This window comes from Sebastes umbrosus, chromosome 1 (genome assembly GCF_015220745.1).
Source record: "Sebastes umbrosus isolate fSebUmb1 chromosome 1, fSebUmb1.pri, whole genome shotgun sequence".
Lineage (NCBI taxonomy): Eukaryota > Metazoa > Chordata > Actinopteri > Perciformes > Sebastidae > Sebastes > Sebastes umbrosus.
Genome location: NC_051269.1, coordinates 15,381,164 through 15,404,192, shown reverse-complemented (window position 1 = coordinate 15,404,192; position 23,029 = coordinate 15,381,164). Strand labels below are relative to the sequence as shown.

At 42.1% G+C, this 23,029-nt stretch overlaps 1 protein-coding gene across 1 annotated transcript; it reads right to left on the bottom strand.

Annotated features, from left to right (window-relative positions):
* Positions 1 to 524: 524 nt before the first annotated feature.
* Positions 525 to 22,608, bottom strand: znfx1 (zinc finger, NFX1-type containing 1). The gene is given in 20 exon segments (XM_037774627.1): positions 525 to 2,048; positions 2,050 to 3,819; positions 4,053 to 4,148; positions 4,350 to 4,460; positions 6,099 to 6,266; positions 7,672 to 7,804; positions 8,350 to 8,489; positions 9,866 to 10,107; positions 11,166 to 11,283; positions 11,392 to 11,535; positions 13,490 to 13,638; positions 13,876 to 14,007; positions 14,141 to 14,379; positions 15,264 to 15,370; positions 16,585 to 16,764; positions 16,933 to 17,273; positions 17,422 to 17,644; positions 18,944 to 19,872; positions 19,962 to 20,043; positions 22,439 to 22,608. Coding segments are annotated over 19 exon segments (5,952 nt in total). The 5' UTR covers positions 20,008 to 20,043; positions 22,439 to 22,608; the 3' UTR covers positions 525 to 1,364.
* Between the last annotated feature and the right edge of the window lie 421 nt (positions 22,609 to 23,029).

Below are 23,029 nucleotides of genomic sequence, written 5' to 3'. Positions count from 1 at the left end.
AGAGGAATTGTAGCCATTTCAGGGTTGTTTCTTTGGCTTCGATGAAAATGATGTGCTATTAGAGACACAAGTGATTAACTCTTGCTGGGTCAACTGTGTGTGTGTATGAAAGAGATAGAGAGATAGAGAGAGAGAGGGAGAGAGAGAGAGAGAGAGAGATAGATAAGGGTTGGAAAGACAATTCATATTTGTTGTAATGGTGAGGAAGATGTTTTACATGCATTAGATATGTAATATTTCTACAGAAAAGCAACTCTAACAAGGCTTTATAAATATCGATTATTCCCTTGTGTTATGTTTATGTGTCTACATCAGCTTTTCTACATATGCACGTCTTGCAGCAGCATTACAAGTTCACATGTGCTAAACTGAATGCTCTCAGCCTATGATGGCCCATATGGAATATACAGTCATCATACAGTTTAACCCTAGTTATATTTTCAGAAAGCTGCTATTTGAAGGCACGGCTCTCCCTGCTGGTGTTTCTTACATGTGTGTGTGAAATTAAGACGAGAACGGGCTTATAGATTCAAACATGTTTTATTCCATTTGAGCAAGCATGATAACTATCGAGTCATTTCTCTGCATGATCTTTTACAGTGTTTTACTGCCACCTATTGGTGAGGTACAGAACAGCTCTTACTTGCACAAGGGATTTTCAATCTATGTGGTTTAACATAAGCATTGCAGTTAATATTTGACACATGATTTAGTAAGCTAAACATTACAAACCTGGCTTGTTTTAGATCCTTGGTACATGCTTTCTGCAGCAAAGCCATATTTAAAACAAAACACACTACCCACTATGTCTAAAGCAGGACATGTTAAAACTCTCATGAACAAAATGTGAAAACAGTGTACAGACTCCTCCTAGTCCAGCATGACTTAAAGGTTATACTGATAACATTATTATATAGACTAATAAAACAACAACAACAACAAAAACACAGAGCTTTTAGAAAGGTGCCAAATAAAAGTAGCTTTCCTAAAAAATGAAATGATGATTGTGAATGAATCAACTTAAAAATCTTGGCAGGTCCAAAATTAATGTTTTGTTTATCTCTGTGGAAGATATCTGACGTTTGGTTCCCACTTAACAAAGCCTGTGAGCCAATAGTATAATGACGTTGGTATCTCGTTGTGCCTCTGTGTCGTCAGCGATCAAGTTGCCAGTTAGTAAAAAAACAGATAAGAGTTTTACACTGGTGTCTCCATCAAGCCTCAGAATGCGTGAATATTAACCATGGCAACAAGTGACAACTGACGTCCACACATATAGCAATCTTAGCCTAATTGTCTGCACATAACATTATAATGCGGCATATTTAAACAAAACCAACTGGCAGACTTCTCTAAGATGGCTTTCAGAGGTGAAGCTGATCAAAGTTTAGAAGGTTGTTGACTTCAGACCAAGCAGGGTGCTGTGCCCCATCCATCTCTGTGGCGACTCGGTTGCCACTTGCCAGAGCGTGACTGGCCCCACCAATGGTAGCCTTACAATCGGGGCAGAGTCGACTCTCCATAGCCCCTCCACACTCTGTTATAACATAGACATGGCCATTAGGACATTTGTGCCAGTGCCCAGACGGCATTTTCATAGCCGAGACGATCATCTTTCTCTCCTCCTCATCGATCCCCAAGCCTGTGGGTGGAAGCTTTTTGTCTAGTTCCTTCATGGCTTTTTTCACTCGGTGTTGATCTAGCTCTGTGAATTTGCCACACTTTTCCAAAACCTCTCTCATTGTTTGCACCTCGGATTTAATTTTGTCTCCCTGTCCTGTCGTGTCTGCCGCATGGCGTCGGGCGTTGAGTTCAGTCAGGAGGATGAGTCTCTGTAGCTCTCTCTGCAAATCAAAGACCTGCTGGTCTGTGAATTTTTGTTGCCAGTCATTGAGCCTGCGCATAAACTCCATAACATACTTTCCCAAGCTAAAGCTGTGCACGGCTGACATTTTTTCCTTTTGGATCTTCTTCAGCTTTGCGATTCTTATTAGGAAATCCATCTTGTGTTCCAGGATCCACAGATCCTTTGCTGTGAGATGTTTTTTTTCCCAGTCTGTTATCGATCTGCATATAGTCGTCTTGGTGTTGCAGGTCATAGAGGAAGAGGTTGTCATTCCACTGATTTTGAAGGGCCTTCCTGTGCTCCTCAATATCTGCCTGACATCCATTTATCTTCGTCTTTACCATCTCTATCTCAGCGAGACAGCGGTTGATGTGAGATCCGTATCGTAGATTCTTGCGGATTGGAGTCCGACATCTCGGACATTCCTTCAGTTTTATGGCCACCTGCTCTCCTTCATTTGCCTCCTGGTTGTCATCCATCGTCATTTGTTTGTCCATGCCTGTGGATTCAAAGATGTGTCCACAGTCCTCTAGCTGAATGAAGTAAGCTTCAGGCTCATCCTCAGTGCCGAAGAAGATCTCTGTGACCTCATCGTGATCACAGATGAGGCATTTGCTTGGACATTTGTCTCCGCACAGACCTATGCATGGGTGGCCGCAACCCAGGGTCTTGGCACAGGGTTGGGTGCATGGCAGACGGTCGCATGGCTCATGGCAAAGCTTACTGCAGCTTTGGTGAGGGCACTGCCAAGCGCAGGGCTCAATGCACGGAGCGCAGGGCTGTCCACATGGGTTCATGCACTTGCTGTGCACGCAACAATTTTCACATGGTCTCGGACAGGGGGGGCAATCGCGAGTGCAAGGCTCCTGGCACGTGTGAGAGCAAATCAGGAGACGCTCACAGCGGTGAGAACATGGGGTATGGAACCGTCCCTGATAACACTTGCCGCAGCTCCCACGACAGGCATGGCCACACATTAGCTGTTCCTTACAAGGGGTCCTACATACAGGCTCCTCCATTTCGGTTTTGTAAAAGCACGCATCTTGCTGGCTGTGGCCACACTTTAGTTTTAAGGTGACCTTCTCCTTGCACTGACTGGTGCATGGTGATCCACACAATGAACCACATTGATGTCCACAGGGAAGCAGCTTCATGCACGGTTCCCGGCATGCAAAGGTCTCCGGGTCCTGGTGGCAAGGAACCATCTGTGTGTGTTGACACTTGGGTATGATCTTTTCCACCATCATTTGACATTTCTTTGGGCATTCTTGATGGCACAAAAGTTTGCACTTGTGTCCCAGATCACATAAAATCTTCTGGCACTTCTTACGACACAGGTGCTTCTTGTGCTCGGGGTCGTAGGGGTGGCAGACACTTGCGCAAACGTGGCCACAATCCAAACGGAACTCGCAAGGCTTGTTGCAGCCCCCCTCCGGGGCTTGTTTGAAATCGTCGGCGCAAGACGCTTTTATCTCCTGATCTGGATGATTCTGACAGCTCAAGGTCAGAGCATTCCCGACCTGGTTCTTCTCTCTCAAGGTGTGGAAGATGTTGCTCCACAGTTTGACTTGGCCCAGCATTTCCCTATTGCCAATACAGTAGAGACCTTTCTTGGCACGAGACAAGGCTACACAGACGCGATTGGGAATGCTCAAGAAGCCAACTTTACCCTGCGGGTTGCTGCGGACCAGAGACAACAACACAATGTCGTTCTCTTCTCCCTGGTACTTGTCCACTACGTGCACTTTGACCCCATTGAACTGGCTGGCAGGCATAAGGTTGCGCAGGCAGTGGAGCTGCCCGGTATAGGTTGTGAGTATGGTTATTTGCTCTGGTTTGTAGTCCTGAAGGATAAGATAGCGGCAAAGAGAGACTACAAACATCGCCTCATGTTTGTTCTGATGGCTTTTCCCATCTCTGATGTTTTCTTCATGGTGGCTGTGCTCCACAAAGAATAAATTGGTAGTAATGCCCTGTAAGACAGCATTTAATAAAACATATGTTATACTTTGATATTTAACTTTTATCATGTTTTTCTTCTGAATCTTTTACACATTGCCCGACTTTGACTCAAAATATATTTAAAAAGTCTAGGAGACTATGCAGATACTTTTTTTTTTATCCATGCAGGCAAGTAAACAGATATTCACTGCTAAGAAAAACAAGCAGGATGGAGACGCAGCAGGAGAGCAAATAAAACGCGCACCTTGATGTTTTCGTAGTCCAACACAGAGGGATGGTTTTCCAGCTTTTCATAGATGTGTGGGGTCAGAAGACGGGCAATGTCTGGCCTCATACGGTGCTGAAGAACAAACCAAAACACAAACACAGATAAACACAGGCAATCACGTATAGATACGGAGGCACACATGCACCTACAAACATACACAAACACCAATTCAAGTATAATGCTTTCAACTTTGTCTTTATCTGAATCATCTAAATATGTCTACATTTTATTGATTGATAGCAATAAGTAATTAATAGATGCACAAACACAAACCTGGTAGTCGAGTCTGACAAAAGGAAGTCCCACCTTCACCAGCCTCTCAAACATGGACATCTCCAGGTTGAAGTTCTTAGCCAGATCATATACTGTGGCACTGGGGCGCAGCTAAAAGGAAAAAATATATTTTTATTGTTAAGAAAAAGTTTAAATTAATGGCTTCGTTTATATTTTTGGTACAAACTGAGAATTTGTGGTCTTCTTGTAGCCTAATGGAGAGGTTTTTCGGACTTGAAATACGCTTTTATGATCAATATAGCATTTTAATGCAAGTTTTGTCATCCAGTTGTTGTTCTATCCAGTAGTGATTAAGTTCATTTGGCAGGATTACTGCCTTATATCAGCATATTTAAAGAGCCCTAGATCATAACCATGCAAGTGAAGAATGACCATGGCCACATGCTAAGGTGATCAGACCATTTTCAGTTATGTAAATGCTGGTTAATACTTATTACACAGTTCTGAGACACAGGTGGAAGCAAGCATCTATACAGTAGTAAGCCTAGAAGGGATAAACAATACTCTGCTATGGGTTTCTGTTTTAGGGTGACTGGATGGGAATATAGAATGTATGCAAATGCACTCCAACTTTTTTGTTCCTGTCCTTTAAGTTTTCCACGGTTTTGTCTGTACAGCATGTGCAAATTTAGCTAGAGGACAGAGTGTGATTGTGCATGTATGTGGGAGGGGTGTGGGGGAGGCAAGACGAATCCTAGTATAAATGTGAAGCATTGTGTTCCACTCGATTCAACACCAAACCTGTGATTAATGAACAGCACAACAATGCCAAAGCTTATTTTACTCGAAAAGTGTGATCCAACCACCTCCATTACATGCACAGATTCAAGTTTGGTTTTCACAACAACAAAGCTCTCAACACTTGTTCATAGAATCAAAACCAAATACTATTAAATGGCTTTAAACATTTTTTAATCTTGTTTGCTTTGAATACATGTTTGTTTGTTTTTTTGCCACATCTGTACTAATTAGCACAATAGTTTAAATTGATTAATCAGACCTACTTTAATATTGATTTATTCATTTTGCACATTAAATTTGACCGGCTTGTATAAAACAGTGACGAAAGCCTCAAGCAAAGTGTTAAAAATTACTTCTATATCAATGATAAACATGATGATTTACATGACTGGGTTACAATTAATGCAATTTTCAAGTAAACCTGTATTTTGAAGTCCATTCTTGTATTTGCTAAACTTTCAGTGCAACTGTAAAGAAGTCAGGTTTGTTTGTATATTCAAATGCATGCATAAATTGATGCATAAACACAGTACAACGAGCAAATATTAGGAAAGGAGCAGACAGAAGTTACACAGCAAGAAGTGACCAGGACAGAATATTGAGAAATGTGTTAGAATTGTGTTTAGTTGTGATCGCAGATTGCTAGACAGGCTGCCGTGGCCATATGTCCCTGGCAGGCCTTGACAAGTTGTTGTAATAGTCTACTGATGTCCAGCATATCACTCCTCACTATTCTCCCTTTTGTAATGGCTGCCTTTTTTTTGCCATTTCCCTCAAGGCAACGTGCACAAACCACACAAATGCGCAAAAATCCCTCATGACAGGTTGTCCTTCAAATTTTCAACAAGGCATGTACGTGGGGTAATTTCAGTCAAGAGGATGATGGCTTAATAAAATACACCAGTGCACAAATTGCCATGCAGAGTTCAGTGAGACGACACCAACAGTTTAGGAATCATTGCCCTGTTTGTCAGTGTGGGTTCTTACCTGCTGGTGGTCTCCGATGAGGATGAGGTGTTGGCATGCTTGGCTCAGCGTGGTGATGGTGTGGGCCTCGAGAACCTCTGCAGCCTCTTCAACGATCACCAGACGTGGACGCACTTCCTGCAGAACTTTACGGAACTTGGCTGCCCCTGTTGTCGTCATGCCAATGACCTGATGGACAGTATATATATGTTTATAAACACACTTCTGCTATTTTTTATGATTAATTCTAGTACCACAAACAGTTGTATTGCTGCCGGCTCTTAGAATTATAGTATTGATAATTTTAATGCAAGCCTATTTAATAGTGTTATGACTTTTATAGACTACAGTGCCGACTCCCTTACGTGAACCTGTTGTATCTGAGCCCTACGGTTTGTCCTGACGTTAACCTCTTACAAGTACAAAATGGATTATTTCACAGGCACAATTCCCTTAAAGGTGCTAAATGCCAGATTGGGGGCTTTTTTTATTGCCTCCGCACGGCTCTCAACATTGTGACAGCTGAGCCGGTAGCTCGCATCTAACGGTGTTAACAGCGCTAACCGTGAAAACTAAGGCAACACTGCTGACAGAGATAACAGTGTTAACCTGGGGCGTGGGAACTGGAGGTTGGGGGCTACGCTTACGCAACCGCGCCTTCGGTCTGAACGGCATTATCATCTGTAACCGCCGTATGAGCGCAGTGTAGAACGGCAGCCGTGAGCTAGCCAGCGAGGCATGCTAACGTTCACGGAAAAGCTCAGATTACAACACACACAGAGGGACTTCATTCTCTGCTCAGGTAGACATTACTCCTCTTTACATAACAAATATCGGTTTGCTGTTATATTTATGCTCTGGGTATCATATAGAGCACGTTTTAAATCTACAATAGCTGTATTTCACAGTCCTTCATTTGATATTGTGGGAAATACTCTTATTCACTTTCTTGCTGAGAGTTAGATGAGAAGATTGGTTCCCCTATCCCCCCAGGTTAACACTGTTAGCTCTGTCAGCAATGTTGTCTGTACGATAACTATGAACTTAGCGGTTCACTTAGCTTAGCACAAAGACTGGGAACAGGAGGAAACTAGCTAGTCTGGCTTGTCCAAAGGTAACAAAATCCTAAAACTTAATTAACACATTACATGTTGTTTGTTTAATCAGCACAAAAACCCAAGTGTAAAAGTGACAGGTTGCAGTTTTATGGGCGGGGGGGGGAGTTCTGTGCTGAACTATTTCTTGGCCGGGTGCAGTAACTTCCTGGAGTCTCTGCTGATTGCCTGGCAACCTCACCGTGATCCACGAAAAGTTTTTGCTACTTTCTACTAATTCCGAGTCACAGTGTTACGTTATTTCAGTATCATCGGGTTTGGGCTTCTTAATGTGATGATATTGAATGGAAGTAAAGCAATATGCTTCATTATCCTCTCCAAACATTAAGCTGTAGGCTACATAACGCTGATAACATATGAATTCAACAAGTGTTTTACTTAACTTAGTGTGAAATTGTGTTGAAGTTTTTTGTCTAAACAAATATCTACAGTTGGATCATTAAAAAGAAATGACATCAATTACTGCATATATACCGTACCGTGGCGTCTTTGAGGAGACAGAGGTTCTCGTGGCGTTTCACATCGGCCAATCTGTCCACTGTGTCCTGATAGGCCTGTTCAGACTCGAGCACTTTGGTGCAAAGTTCTGCTCTGTAGCGTGCCACCCACAACCTGCAGACACAAATTAATAATAGTAAAAACACTGTGACAACTGGCTCAATTACCTGGAAATAGGAAGACTCATTATTTGCTCTGCATCTAGAAGTATACTCAGAGCCGGGGTAAAATACATATGATGCTGTGGTACTTGATATAACTGTAAGTGTTAAACAATTACAGCGAGACATACCATATCTGTCTCGGAAGGAAATTGCCCTATTTGTTAGTTTTAAATGATAATTACGACTATGTAAACAAGAGTCTTTTTCAGTCCTGTTACGTAGTTATGGCTCGGCTCTCTGAGGTGAGAAGATCCTCTGGGAGATGTTTTCCTGGTGATTAGTGGATTTAATTATACACACTGGGAATAGACTACTTCTACCAGACTGAGGTTGCTTGGGGGATGAGAGGGAGCGAGGGAGAGAGAGAGAGAGAGAGGAAGAAGAATGATGAAGGAGGATAGAAATGTAAGAAAGGTACTAGTAGATGTGGTGGAAAGTTGAGAAAGAGGCACATTGTTAGTGAACAAAGGAAAGAAAAGTTAAAGGCAGACCTACCGATAGAGTTTCCATCTGTCTGGCTGTCTCAGGGTCCAAATATCCAAGACAGCAGCTTCCTGTTCTTCAGTCATGGCCGTGCTCTTTGCCAGCTCTTTCCTGATTTTGTGCTTCATCTGTTTCTTCTGGTGCCGTTGAAACTGTAAAGATCAGAACAACTTTGAACTACAGACATTCCCTTACTGTTTTAAATCATTTTGTTATTATTTAATTAAAATATAATGTTGCAGTCTCTAAATCTAAATGAACATTAAAAGGGGTAAGCTTTAGTTTAATGGAGGGCGAAGTATGACGTGGCGACAGCATGTTACAAATGGTGCATAATAGTGACTTCTGTGACAAAGAGACTTCTGACTGGTACTCTAAAAAAAAGCAGCACCACATCGGTACTAGCATCTCTGCATTGGCTACCTGTCAAATACAGGATTGATTTTAAGGTTACTTTGTTTTTGTCTCTGAGAGCCAGCTGTCAATCACTCGCTCACTTCGATCAAACGGTCAAACTAGGCAGCGCTGATCAAATATGAATCAATATTCTGTTACTGTGATGCCTATTTCCCCACAACACTCAGAACACTTGAATTACAATATGCTGAAATGTTATTATGGAGTTTTTGCCCAATGATGCTAAAAAAACTTGTTGCCTACTGAAGCTTTAATGTTTTAACGTAAAATGTAAATCAGCTTTTGTTGTCACACAGTACAAGGCACAGCACACAGTTGTATTTACGATCTGCATTTAACCCATTATAGTATTAGCAGCAGTGGGCAGCTACTTTATAGCGCCCGCGGAGCAGTTTGGGGGTCTGGTGCCTTGCTCAAGGGCACTTTGGCAGTGCCCAGGAGGTGAACTGGCACCTCTCCAGCTGCCAGTCCACAGTCCGTACTTGGTCCGTGCGACCCTCCGGTTGGCTGAACTCCTGCCGCGCCCCATGTTTTAGTATTTTATAAACTTTTATTTCTTTAAATTGCTCTTTTTATTAAGTTTGATTCTGTTTTAGATTTGCGCACATATTATAATATTTTCATGAATTTTTCCATTTCAACCTATTGTTGTTTTGTTGCATTTGTTGATGATATTTTACTCGCTGTTCACTTTAACTTGGGCAGCATGTTGGTCAATTCCAGTGTAAACGTGCTTTACAAATAAACTTGACATAGAAGAAGTGTATATTTAGCTGTGTGTGAAACGGTTTGGAACACAGTAAAGATATGGATCAGTGGCGGAGAAATGCATTCAGCACATTTTTTAGACCTCAAAGACATACATTTTTATAAGAAAGTGAATTTAAAACCTTTAAGTACAGTGCAGCACCAGTGAAGATATGGTTCTATTGCACAGCTCTTAGATAGACTATAAGCATGTACATACATCTACTTCTTTCAAACCAGTCTGCTCTAAATAATAGCGTTCTCATTCAATTTGTCTGATTAAATAGGGTTTGCAAAAATGTTAAACTTGTGAAATGTTAAACTCGATACAATCTCCACATGAAAAATCGCCTCTTAAATTTACCTCCCATCCTGCTTCGCTCTGCTCAGCCTGTATGTCAACTGTATCCAGGTTCATAGCCAGCATCACTTCCTCCATTTCTCTGACAGCCTCTTCCATTTCTTCATTCTTTCTGCCATCTCGACCACCTCTGGGACCAATGTTGTCTTCAACAAACCGCTCCGCGTGGATCAGATCTGCCTCCTCTGCGATATCAATGAGGTCGTCCTCATCATCCTCCTCCATTGCTTCCTCTGCTGCTGCTGCTATATCCAACACGAGAATGATTTCATTCACCAGATCAATAACTGTGCAGAATTTTAATTTTCATTAACTTATAAAGTTGCATGGAGCCTAATAAGACACAAGAAAAGGAAAGGTCATAAAATAGAGAAAGATAGCATGGGAAGTGAGAGAGGGGACAGACAGTATCATGATAAATGGTAGAGGTTCATGGTTTATATAAACTTCAGTTACTGAAATGGTCCATCTGAAGCGGGAGCTGGATTATCTATTATTGTTTAGCTACAAAATCCAACTGCAGCTGTTTAGGGTTTAGAATTTGACGGTCATTTTGCCATTTTTTTGAGTGTTTAAGTGTTAATTTCAGCTTGTTTTGAGACTGCTGACATGGAGCTGCAAGGACTACCTGGCTGAGTGGCTGCTATTTATACAAAACGCTGTGGACTGGGATTGAAAATATAATGATAGTTAACCTAAGCAGTTACTTTATGACTTAAAAAAAGACAGATCTTAGATGTCCGGCGCCATAGACTGTCGCCCATTGGTCTGTGGTTTGAGGTTATTTCAAATTCACAGTTCAGTTGAATTATTATAAATGAAATCGACTTGTAATGCTTTCTCAATCATTTATATCAATCTGTAATGATGGAGTGCAAGCAAAAGGTAAGGACAGTGTGTCCGCTGGTTGACAATCCCTTTGACGTCATTACTTCTTTAATAATAATATAATGCTTTTACCTGGTCAATAACATTTTCAATGCATCCCAACAATAGCAAGGTGACAACAGCTACACAAAAACCACACTAGATATCCTGTTGTCACTAAGGTAATATGTGGAGAGTTGCGATGCAAATTTATCTATGAAAATGAGAGCAGTGCTAAACTGGTTTTCACTTGTTTTGCTTGGAAAATGTAAAGGCCTCTGTGGAGGAAATCTTGTGCTGTTACCATGATCCATTCACACCAACACAGTTATTGCTCTGAGGTGCTGTTTACAAACTATCAGTGAAAAGAAGCCAATTATCACGTCCTCTTACACTGTTGCAGTGAGAGCATCACTTCCATTGAAAGCCACCTTACCTCCATTTCCATTTGCATCCTCTGTCTCCCTCTGCAGGAAGACGGTGGAACCCAAACCCAACCACTCCATCATCACACTGGTCTTCTTCACACCCCAGGTCGTAAAACCATCCTGCATCTACAAACCATTTCACAAACAGGAACGGATGAGTTTGCGCTGTCTTCATCTATTCTGTCTCGCTCAGTTTACACAAATACATACAATGTTTATAGTTTATTCCCTTACAGGTGGTTGATGCAGACCGTTCCAGTGTATGTGGGAGATGAACCTGTGTAAGAAGGTTTCACGCAGGACGCCCTTCAGAGAACACTCCAGCTTTACAGTCTCATTATGGATCCCGCGCTCCTCTGCACACAGCTGCTTGAAAATCTGTTAAACAGGTTATGAATACAGTGATTAGGTGGCGACACACATATACTAATTGACACACATATACTAATTGCTACATGTATATAGGGCCTTTCTCAATCCACCCCCTTCACCCTCTCCCTACCCACTTCCACTCCGTTTGTGTGTTCGTGTGGAGGGTCCGCCATATACAGTATAAGTGCCAAACCAATTAGTGCGGAGTGGAAGTGGGTTATAAAACCCTCTAACAACGAGCCTGCAACGATACCGACTTACTGGTCACGTGCAACGGCGTTTTGTGTTCATCGTGGAATGCGCTCCGTACAAATGTAAGTTCCGCGCGACTACCTGTACAAACATAAACTGCTCAAACTAAGATATACATTTAATGTTGTCATACAGACATTAACAACTTCAAGGTTACATTGTATTTAGGATCAAATACACCATTGTCTAGTGTAGAAAACGGTAGACGTGTCCATTTGATTGTAAAGTGTTGTGTATTTACATCTATAGGGACTGTTGCAAAAACCAAGCAGCTGGTAAACATCAGAGTTAAAAACGATAAGATGTTTACAACAAAAGAAAAGAAATGCTACCACAGAAGCATGGGAGTAAGTTTAATTTTAAGTTTCTTTGTCTATTGCATATTGTCGATCGGCTCGGAAGTCCATCCTGACCGATCTCAAATCTTAAATATTAAACATGTTTAATATTTACGGATATCCGTATTTGATCGGATATCCCGTTGTATGTGTGTGGAGAACCCCGAGGACAGCCAATGACACAGTCACATGGGAAAGAACGATAGCCAATTGAGAACCAATCTGACTGAAGCGGAAGGACAACCGCCGCCGTCATGGTGGCCGTGGCTAATGCATGAGCTACTGCCTGTTGCCCGACATGTTTGTTTTTACACTAAAGTCACGTTTGATCACGAGAGATGTCGTGAGAGTTCCGTTTTTTTTAGTCGGGACTCTTGTTGTTCATGATTGGAATCTGTTAGTGTGTGTTGTGCTGTTTTGGTCAAATCGTAGCTCGCCACACACTACAGGAACAAAACTGTTAAATTTAACATAACATGTCGTTAAGTGTGGGCTCTCTCACATTTTGAAAATCTGTTAAGATTTGAAACTTTTTTAAGTGTGGGCCAGCCTTAACAGTGATGCCTAACTCCTTGCTAAGACAAAAATGGGCAAAGAGCTGGATGGGCATTGGAGCTGAGTCGGGCCGGGGTGACGCAGCAGAGCAGACAGCTAACAGCTAGCGACCTGGTACGGCATCCACCTGTCACTCAAAGCGGCCACGCCCTTAATTAAGCCTTACTTTAAGCGTTAATATAATTTAAACGGGTGAGTTATATAGAAATTCTTCCCCCCAGTACAGCTGTCATGATTAGCTGTAGAGACCAAAACCTTGTTTTTGTACCAGGCTGTAAACATGTTTATTTCTGCTGTAAAGTTTGGCATTTTAACATGGGGGTCTATGGGGACCCTCTCGCTTTTGGAGGAACTGCAGTTTGTGGCACTTCCTCATTGGCTTAATTTTTCTCAGCACCAGAGGTTGCCGCTTGGCCGTATTGCACACGGTTTGTGGGTGTCTTTTTGTTCTCTCTCCCCCCTCTCTCTCTTTTCCTCCCCTCTACCCACCTTCTTCTACAGGAGTGGAGCACCTGAAATCAATGACTCATCAGAGAGAAGGAAAAGGACCGGAGGAGCAGTGTCCTTCAGAGACACACAGGCTGGCCAGCCGGCAGCACAGTTTTTAGGGACTTCTTTCTCTTTTGAGAACATGAAAAACTAAAAAAAAGACTTTTTTTTATAGAATTATAAATCATTAGGAATTATTTAAACTTATATCCTTTCATATATTCTCAACACGTTGCTATGCATGAGAGAAATAAAGTGTGGAGCAACTTGAAACATCAAGCTAAGTTGGAAGAGTCACTGTAGGTCAGGCAGCATGAGGAGCTCACCTCATTAAATGCAAGACGCAGGTGAGACGGCAGCGAATTTCTGAAGTCGCGTGAGCGGGTCAGCTCCCTTAGATTGAAACGCTTCAGGATTTCACTGTTGCTGCGGCCTCCTACTCTCACTATTCCATCTTGCAGAAATGTATGAATACCTTAAATGCAGAGGCAAAACAGAAAGCTTATTTGTCATACATCGCTCATTCAAGGTCACAGTTTGCAAAGAAAAATAATCAAATAAAACTTGAAGGTGGCCCATTAGCAAAAGTTTCAGCATATATACAAATATACTTCTAAAGAAAAAAAAGATATTCCCCCTTTTATTGATAAGAGGCTGTGTTTTTAAATCCCAAACCACTCTGATATTCAATATTATTGGCATCAATACTTACCCTCAAGAAACTGATCCAGGGCATGGTTAGTGTAACACACTACCAACATCGGAGACTTATCACCTCCACCTCTCCAAAGCTTCTGATTGGTCAACAAAGCCTGGGCAATCTTAAGGCCACAGTAGGTTTTTCCTGAAAAAAAGGAAAGATACCTGATTTTAATGTGTTTGTTTTTTGACATTTTACAAATGTGTGAAATACATATTTTTCCATTCACATATCAATGAAGTCATCCTTCCAACAAATGGGCTTTTCAGTATCTCACCAGTGCCAGGAGGTCCCTGTATGATGGTCAGCTCCTTTGTGATGGCCAGCTTGAAGGCTTTCATCTGAGACTCATCCAGGCCCAGCGTTTCCATTCCCGGCCAGTCCTGTGCCCTCAGGGTGTGAAAGGGCCGTATTTTGCCCTTATGATTACGGTCAGCCACAGGCGACAGGTTATACATATCATCTCTTCGCAGATAAGCTGGGGGTTGCACATCTGGGCTGCACTCCACAATGTACCTGCACACATCATGGATAGGATTACATCTTTTAGCGTCTACTATCTGTGTAAAAGGAGGATGTAGAGACTTGTCATTAATAGATTCTTGTTAATATGTTCTTTCGCCAAAGAACAATTAAAAACGTACAGTAAAATCCACTGCGATAAAAATGTTCAAACTCAACACGTTTTTATCGTTAAAGGAACGGTGTGTTACATTTCGGGGGTCTTTAGCAGAAATGGAATATAATATTCAGAAATATGTTTTCATTAGTGTATAATCACCTGAAACTAAGAATCTTGGAAAGGGAGGAGTGAGCGGAGGTGTACTCAGTTGGTTGCAATCTGCACATGTTAGGAACTAAACAGTCTTGGTGAGGTGTTGAATCATCTTATTTTGGAGGCTGTAGTTTGTGGTCCTACACAGTTATACTGGGAAATGTTTTTGAATATATATAATATATGTGATTATCATAAAGTGGGCATGTCTGTAAAGGGGAGACTTGTGGGTACCCATAGAACCCATTTCCATCCACATATCTTGAGGTAAGAGGTCGAGGAACCCCTTTGAAAATGTGCGAGGCCAGTTTTTCCTCGCCAAAATGTAATGTGACTTTGTAGCGTGATTTAGCATTCTTCCCGACACGCTAGAATGACAGTGGTTAGCACCAATGGATTCCTTAGGTTTTCAAGATATGTCATATGATACCAGTATCTTCACTTTACTTTTTACTGCTTTAAAACTGAGCCCGCTACAACCTCTGGTGAAAAATGTACAAAAATATTTACAATAGTTAGAGGGCCAAAATTTGTTTTGGAAGTGCTGTGGGATTAAATAAAAACTATGACCTAGACGGTAAAATGTGAAACTCCTCCACAGCACACAAACACACACTCGTCCTACCTCTGAAAGGGCAGTTCGTCCTCCACCTGCTCCTGTAGGCCCTCTAGAACATACCGATAGGCCTCAAAGTAGGCAGTGGTCTCAGCCATCAGGAACGATTGACCTTTCTGTGAGATAAAAATAAGTTTAGTTATTTCTTTTTCTTTCCTCCACCCTGCATGTTAGGAACTAAACAGCCTCGTCGAGATGTTGATTCACCTTATTTTTGAGGCTGTAGTTTGATGTGTTATATGGTTATACCGGAAGGTGTTTTTAAAATTCTGTCCACCCCATTTATATCTGTGAAGGCTGGATTAAATATTAGAAATACCTCTCATTATTTTAGCGAAATATACCTAATGAACTGGCAACTTGCATGGCAGCCTCTGCCATCAGTGTATGAATGCCGACATGTAATGTAAAGTGCGTTGAGTGGTCAGAAGACTAGAAAAGCGCTATATAAATGCAAGTCCATTTACCATAACTCAATGTACATTTCCAGTTATAGCTTTTGTAGATTAAACCTGCAGTAGGCAGAATATTTTGGGCATTATTGGGCAAAAATCCCTTAATAACTTTGACTTCTGCACCTCCTCATGGCTCTGTTTTCAGGATTTAAAAAAAACTAGCCTGTGACGGGAGACTTTGGCCAATCACAGGTCATTTCAGAGAGAGAGCGTTCCTATTGGCTGTTCATTCAACGGAGGAAGCTGTAAATCACTCGCAAACTCCAATCAAACGGTAAAACTAAGCAGTACTGATCAAATATGAATCAATATTCTGTTACTGTAATGCCTATTTTCTCGCCTCAAATGTTTTCAGAATCATCTTGTAGTGTACCGTTTAGCTGTAAAATGAGAAAGTTTGGTCCGGCTGGTGGGCGGTGCTTGGTATTTCCTCAATCGATCTCAACATGGCTGCCAGGTCACAAACTATCTCATTTTATAGCTAAACAGTACACTACAAGATGTTTCTGAAAACATTTTATAAGACAAATAGGCATTAGAGTAACAGAATATTGATTCATTTTTGATCAGCGCTGCCTAGTTTCCTAGCGGAGTTCGCGAGTGATTGACAGCTGCTCAGAAACGGCAAGGCTCCAGCTCGGCTCTGATTGGTTGTTTTCCTCCAGTCTGGCCATTAGGAGCATCGGAGGACACAGAGGCCCAGGATTTTTTTTTCAGATTACCTGTCTCATGCACTACTGTCAGGATATGATGACAGTTTTATAAAAATAACTTGTTTTAATCATATTTGATTCAATCTGCCTGCTGCTGTTTTAAGTGGCTGGAATTAGACCATAACATCACATGCTTTCTGCCTATACAATTTTACTGCCCACCTCCATTGTGGCCAACTTGACTCTGCTTTCTTCAGTAAAGGCAATCTGGACCAGTCCCTTCTTCAGGTCTTTGGCATCCCGATCCGACACCGTGGCATACAAGAAGTTCTCAAAATTATCACAAGACAGGCAGACCAGGGACCCATAGATCAGCCTCTTGGAGTTCTCCCACTGCACAAACTGTAGGATAGATGGAGGAAGGATTTGTAATATACATGTTAATATTTCTATTTGCCATTCAATTAGCAAAATACCATTGTATCTCTTAAAGACTGTGCTTGATTGTATTAGTCAGATGTCATATAGACACTAAAAGTAACAAATATCAAAATCCACCCAGAGACTAACCTTAAGTGGCTCAATGTTAAACTGGACTTTGTAGGCAAGGCCAGTCGAGGTGCACATGGGCACCACCAGTTTTGTGTCAAAATATACTCTGATGTCATCCAACTGCTTCGCAAGGCGATGATCCTTGTCCATTTGGTTCCGAAGCAATTGCTGGATCCCCTCACGGAGGGGCCGCACAAAGTCCTCTCTCAGCAGCCGGAAGTGCGTGTCAAGGTAGATGTGGGTGCTTGTGTAGCGCTGAAAGGTGAGGTTGGGTCGAAGGAAGGGCCTCTGTTGCTGATGGAACTCCTCACTAGTGGGGTAGATGGGTATGGTCCTGAAATCTTGCTGGTCTTCTTCACCTGGGTTAGACATAGTGGGAGTTTCAGTTTCTCTATGAAATTGTGGCAATTATCAAAACGTCCCACAATATTTTATGCAGTGTTGGCTTGAAGGCAGGGTGTCAAAATGTTAAAGATATCTACAAAAGGCCCTTAGTTGGGTTATCACCTCCAGTGCGTAGGAGGGCGTAAGCGTCCTTGTCTGAGCGCAGGGTACCCTCCTTGGATTTCTCCTGGAGGTGGTTGATCAGGTCCTGAATACTCTGCACACTCTCCTCCGTTTGAGGCTGGATGTCCACTCCTGATGCCCTCAGGCTGTTGATGGAGGCTTGGATCACCATCAGGAGCAAACTCACAGTCCGGACCGAGCTAGCGGGGAAGGTGCTGAGGACCTAATGTGCATACAGTATATTGAGGATAGTTAGTTAAAACAGTGGTTCTCAACCTTGTCCAGGCACGACCCCGCCATCCGACTTAAACAGTGGTTTCTACGCACTTCCTCCTGCTGATCTTTAGTGATTATAGTGACTGTTCTGATTAATAAATAGGCTAAAGAAATAATGCTTTTTTGTGATGACAATTTTGTTTAGTTTGAACTAGAGCTGTCAAAGTTAATGCATTAACGCACATACATTTTAACACCACTAATTTCTCTAACGCATTAATGAAACGCATTAATGGTTGTAGCGGGCTCAGTTTTAAAGGTAGAGTGAAGATACTGGCATCATATGAAACTAGAAAACCTAAGGAACCCATTGGTCAATGTCCTACTAGCTTGTCGCGAAGGAGGTTAAATAACGCTCCAAACTTGCGCTAAATTTCGGCAAGGACAAACTGTCATGGTCGTTTTCAAAGCGGTCCCTTGACCTCTGACCTCAAGGTACCTCAATCTGGACAATTATTGTCATTGTTTTGTGTTGTGAATTGAATTGATTTCCAAAAATAAATATATACACACATTTTCATAAAGCACGCATATTTGCCCACTCCCATGTTGATAAGAGTATTAAATACTTGACAAATCTCCCTTTAAAGTACATTTTGAATAGATAAACGTGTGATTAATTATGGACAATCATGCGATTAAATATTTTACTCAATTGACAGCCCTAGTTTGAACAGCTAGCACCTAGGCATTGTAAAATGTGCTCCAGGAACAGTGGATTTTTGATGCATTTCGAGACTTTCTCTCCCCCTGACCCGCCAGAAATCCCCCGCCAGAAAATCACGTGCACGCACACCGTGTCTCACAAACACATTCAAAAGACAAATTATATCACTAGTACAAACGATGCCATGTAAAATACATTCCCCAGTCTAAAATATGTTATTTTTAATATGTTATTTACTTTTTTCTCCACAATCATCTGGCGATCCCCAGAAATGATCTTGCGACCCTGTTTGGGGTCCTGACCCCAAACAGGGGTCCAGGGGTCCTGACCCCAAACAGGGTTGAGAACCACTGACTTAAAGTATATTCAACTACGAAGAATTGTCAACAGAAAGAAACACAATCAGGCTAAAATAATACGGAACGCAACATTTTCTGTAAAAGTTTGAACATTGTTGCTTGGACTTGGTCCCCTTAATCATTTTAGTGCACAGTCATGGTGTTATTTTTCACATATTGCTTAATTCATCGTTCAGCTGAATTTACTAACTGATGTTTTTTTTCCATTCACGCTGTTTACCTCTGACAGAATAGCCAGGATGTTGTCCAGATGCTGTGGGTATTGTGCCGTACGGAGGGGGTTGGACTCCGTCCCCATGCCCATCAGATAGTGGGGCAGGACGGTGCGGAAGAACCCTGAATCTTTTAGGATGCCAGCAATGTGCTGCAGGGTGCTTCTGTCGGTCCGTGCTTGGAAGGCTTTACTCAGCACCAGGCAGAGGAGTTCGACCATGTCCGGCCTCATTGTGGCTGCGCTCAGGACCTCTTGCAGGGCAGGTTTAGCGGACAGGGTGATGGCCACTGCAGATGGATCTTTTTCAGAGAGTTCTTCGAGTGTTTTAAAACCCAGTCCATTACCACGTGGTGCCCCAGCAGATTTTGATCTCCCTCCATTCCTCTCTTGTCCGTCTCCCACACCATTTCTTCTCTCACCCCCTCTTCCTCCTCTTCTATCCACACTATGTCCTCCTCTCCTTTCACCCGTTTCTGCCATCCGACCTCTAGCTTCTTCTCTGTCATTTGCACCTTGCGCTTCATTTCCGCCTCCCCCCCTCCCTCCCCAATTCGGTCTGGTTCCTCCTCCATCTCTTCTGCCCCTTCTCCCTGCCTCTGCTCCTCTTCCTCTCCATCCTCCTCCTCCTCCTCTTCCACTTCCTGCATCTGCTCCTCTTCCTCTGCCTCTCCCCCCTTCACCTCCTCCTCTCCAATATGTCTCCTCCCTGCCTTCTCTTCTTGCACCTCTTTCACCCCCTCTTCCTAGCACTGCTCCTCCTCCTCTTCCTCCTCTGCCTCTCCCATGCATCCCTACACCTCCTCCTCCTCCTCCTCCTCCTTCATCTGTCTCCTCCCTTTCAGCTTGACTACTCCCACGGCTTGGTGTTTCTCTTCTTCTACTTCTCATTCTCCTTCTGCCTCCAGTAGCATTTTCATTTGTGTCGGTATCAGCACCTGGGGGAAAAATATTCAATTAAAATTAACACATAGTTTGCTGGATTTGCACTCAGGGTTTTGCTTGATTGCCTCTATTGTATATTTACCATGGTTAGGTCGTCCTCGCTCCGTTATCAACGTAGGTATTTCCATGGTCTTTGAAATTTAGGTTGGCAACACTGATGATATCTGAAATGAAAGGGAAAACAACAGATTTAAGGATGATCACACAAGAATTTGAAGGATGCGTTATGTATGTATAAACAGTGGTGGAAGAAGTATTCAGATATTTACTTAAGTTAAAGTACATACGTACAGTATTAGCTCAATTCATATCAATACGTCATAATTATCAGCCGCGGCAGCACTAGTATCGTTTCCACCTCGTGAGTTTGTGTGTGAGTCATTATGGCAAAATATGGTCTGGAGACGCCTACTGTAGCGGGAACTACCACAGAAATGGTTTTGAGTACTTTGACAGATGTTTATTTATTTTTTGCCAGATATTTAATTTTAGTTTTATTAGTTGATTTATATTTTTGGCTTAAAGCTGCAGTGGGTAGAAATGGAGCAAATCTGAAAAACGTTATTTTATAAAACGGTCACTATATCCTGACAGTAGTGCATGAGACAGGTAATCTGAAAAAAAATCATGTGCCTCTGTGTCCTCCAGCGCTCCTAATGGCATCTGCAAGATTTCACACACTGGAGCAAAACAACCAATCAGAGCCGAGCTGGAGCCTGCCGTCTCTGAGCAGCTGTCAATCACTCGCGAACTCCAATCAAACGGTCGAACTAGGATGCGCTGATCAAATATGAATCAATATTCTGTTACTGTAATGCCTATCGCTTGCCTCAAATGTTTTCAGAAACATCTTGTAGTGTACTGTTTAGCTGTAAAATTAGAAAGTTTGTGACCCCGCAGCCATGTTGAGATCAGTTGAGGAAATACCAAGCACCGCCCACCAGCCGGAGCACAGCCAATAGGGAACGCTCTCTCTCTGAAATGACCTGTGATTGGTCAAAGTCTTCCGTTACGGGCTCTCAGAAGACTTGAATTACAATATGCTGAAAGGTTATTAAGGTTTTTTTTGCCCAATGATGCCAAAAACATTCTGCCTACTGAAGCTTTAATAATCGAAATCTGAATAGTAACTAATGCTGTCATATAAATGTAGTGGAGTACACCAGTGTATCAACTTTCTTCATTTATTAGAAAAAGTTTTCTTTTGATGATCTGTTATTTCACCCATTAACTTTTATTAAGAATAAAGTTAAAGTCAGAGAGAGAAGGAGGGTTTGTCTTTTACACCTTTTATATCATTTATCCTCATTTCCATTCAGTCACATGAGGCTGATAATTCCTGAGCGTCAGGTTTGATATGAGTTATATCATTTAAATATTCCCTGAAACATTCAGCCTAATAAATAATTTCTAGTGTCAGAATATCAATAACTACAGACGCTAATAATGAATAAATAATATAAAGATATTGTGCCAGTAGAGATGGTTCCTGGTCCTCTAAGTAGGACTCAGTCCACAGTAAAAATACAGACTGCAGCTGTTATTCATGTGCAGGTGTTTGTTAAACAGAGAGAAAACACTGCTGCTTGGATAACTCTGTTTCTTTATTAGTATAAAATCAGTCCAAACACAAACTCCATCAAAAGTCTCTATAGCTGTTAAAACCTATTGACAGCTGATCCAGCTGTGATCAGCTGCAGCTGTCATCAGAAAGGGAAGCGACGCTTCAGAGGAAACGACGTCTCATGTCTCTAAAAACATATTTCCTCTCTTCCTCTCTCCTCGAGTCCTTTCCTCGCCCCCTCCGCTCGCGTCTCCCGTGGGCGGAACTAAGACGCGAGGAGAGGAGTCGAGGAGAGGAGTCGAGGAGAGGAGTCGAGGAGAGGAGTCGAGGAGGGGAATCGAGCCGTATAAAATGGGAAAACGAAAATTCCCACTGAGTCAGATAAGAAGAGATGATGTCAGTGTTTACAGCTTCTGAGGAAATGGAAAGCAACCATTGTGTGTGTGCTTGCCTAGGTCTCTTCATTCTCAGAGAGAAACATGTTATTTTGTGTGATATAGACTTGAATTGTAATTATGTGACATGATTAATTCGAAAGCATCTTTTTATTCCAATAGCCTACTTTATTTCAGAGTGGACTTTGCTTACATCATTACAATGACAAAGCAGGAAGTCGCCCTCTGCTGGCTGCAGCAGGCTATAGGACTCACATAGGTTTCTGTTCTCCAGAAACGGGATGAGCGCTTTTAACAGCATAACATGTCTTTATCACGGATGTACTGAAACACCCCTAAGGCGTTATAAGTATGCCTACCACACCCAACAACAAGCTGGTACATGTGCAACGCCTTTTATTTTGTTTTATCTCATTTTCTCATATTGGAAACTTGGCAATAATTCTCTGTATTTCTTTTACTGACTGACTAATTATTAGTCAGGATGTGTATTTATTATTCTAGGTCTATTCTCACTCAGTGTTATTCATATTTCTAATATATTATTTATCCAGCATGCCCTTCGCAACACAGCAAATGAAAAAGAGAGAGAGAACTTACCAGAATGAAATATCCACTTGACATTAATTTGTCCACCTACATGAAGCCAGCAGGCCATTAGCTAGCATTACAGCACATATAAAGCCTTCTCTCAGTCAGCCGGCAGTCTGTCTCTGTGTCTCTGTGTCTCCACTGTGGCTGCTGCTCTCACTGCTGCTGCTCAGTTCAGAGGAAGCTGCTATTTATACTCTGTCATTTTCGTTTTCGTTTCATAAGAACAGACCGACCACACCTGCTGAACGAGCGACAGGAAAAAGCACAAGATCTATGTACACATGAGCCTGACTCTACAGTGCTGTTTGTTTAGTATCATCAGGCTGCAGGTTTTACTTATGGTTATAGCTAGTGGTGGTATTCTGGTGAAAATCCTACTACAGGGGGAAAATACCCCATTATAAGAAGTATGGATCAGCAAGACATTTGAAGACAGCAAAATGGCTTATGTAATACGAGGAAACGACTTTTGTTTTTTTCTCAAGATAAATCAACTCCATTGAATAACTCATTTTTTCCAGTAGCAGGGCCGGCTCTAGCCCTTTTGGTGCCCTAGGCCAAATTCAGATTTGGAGCCCCCCCACCTCCTACCTCCCA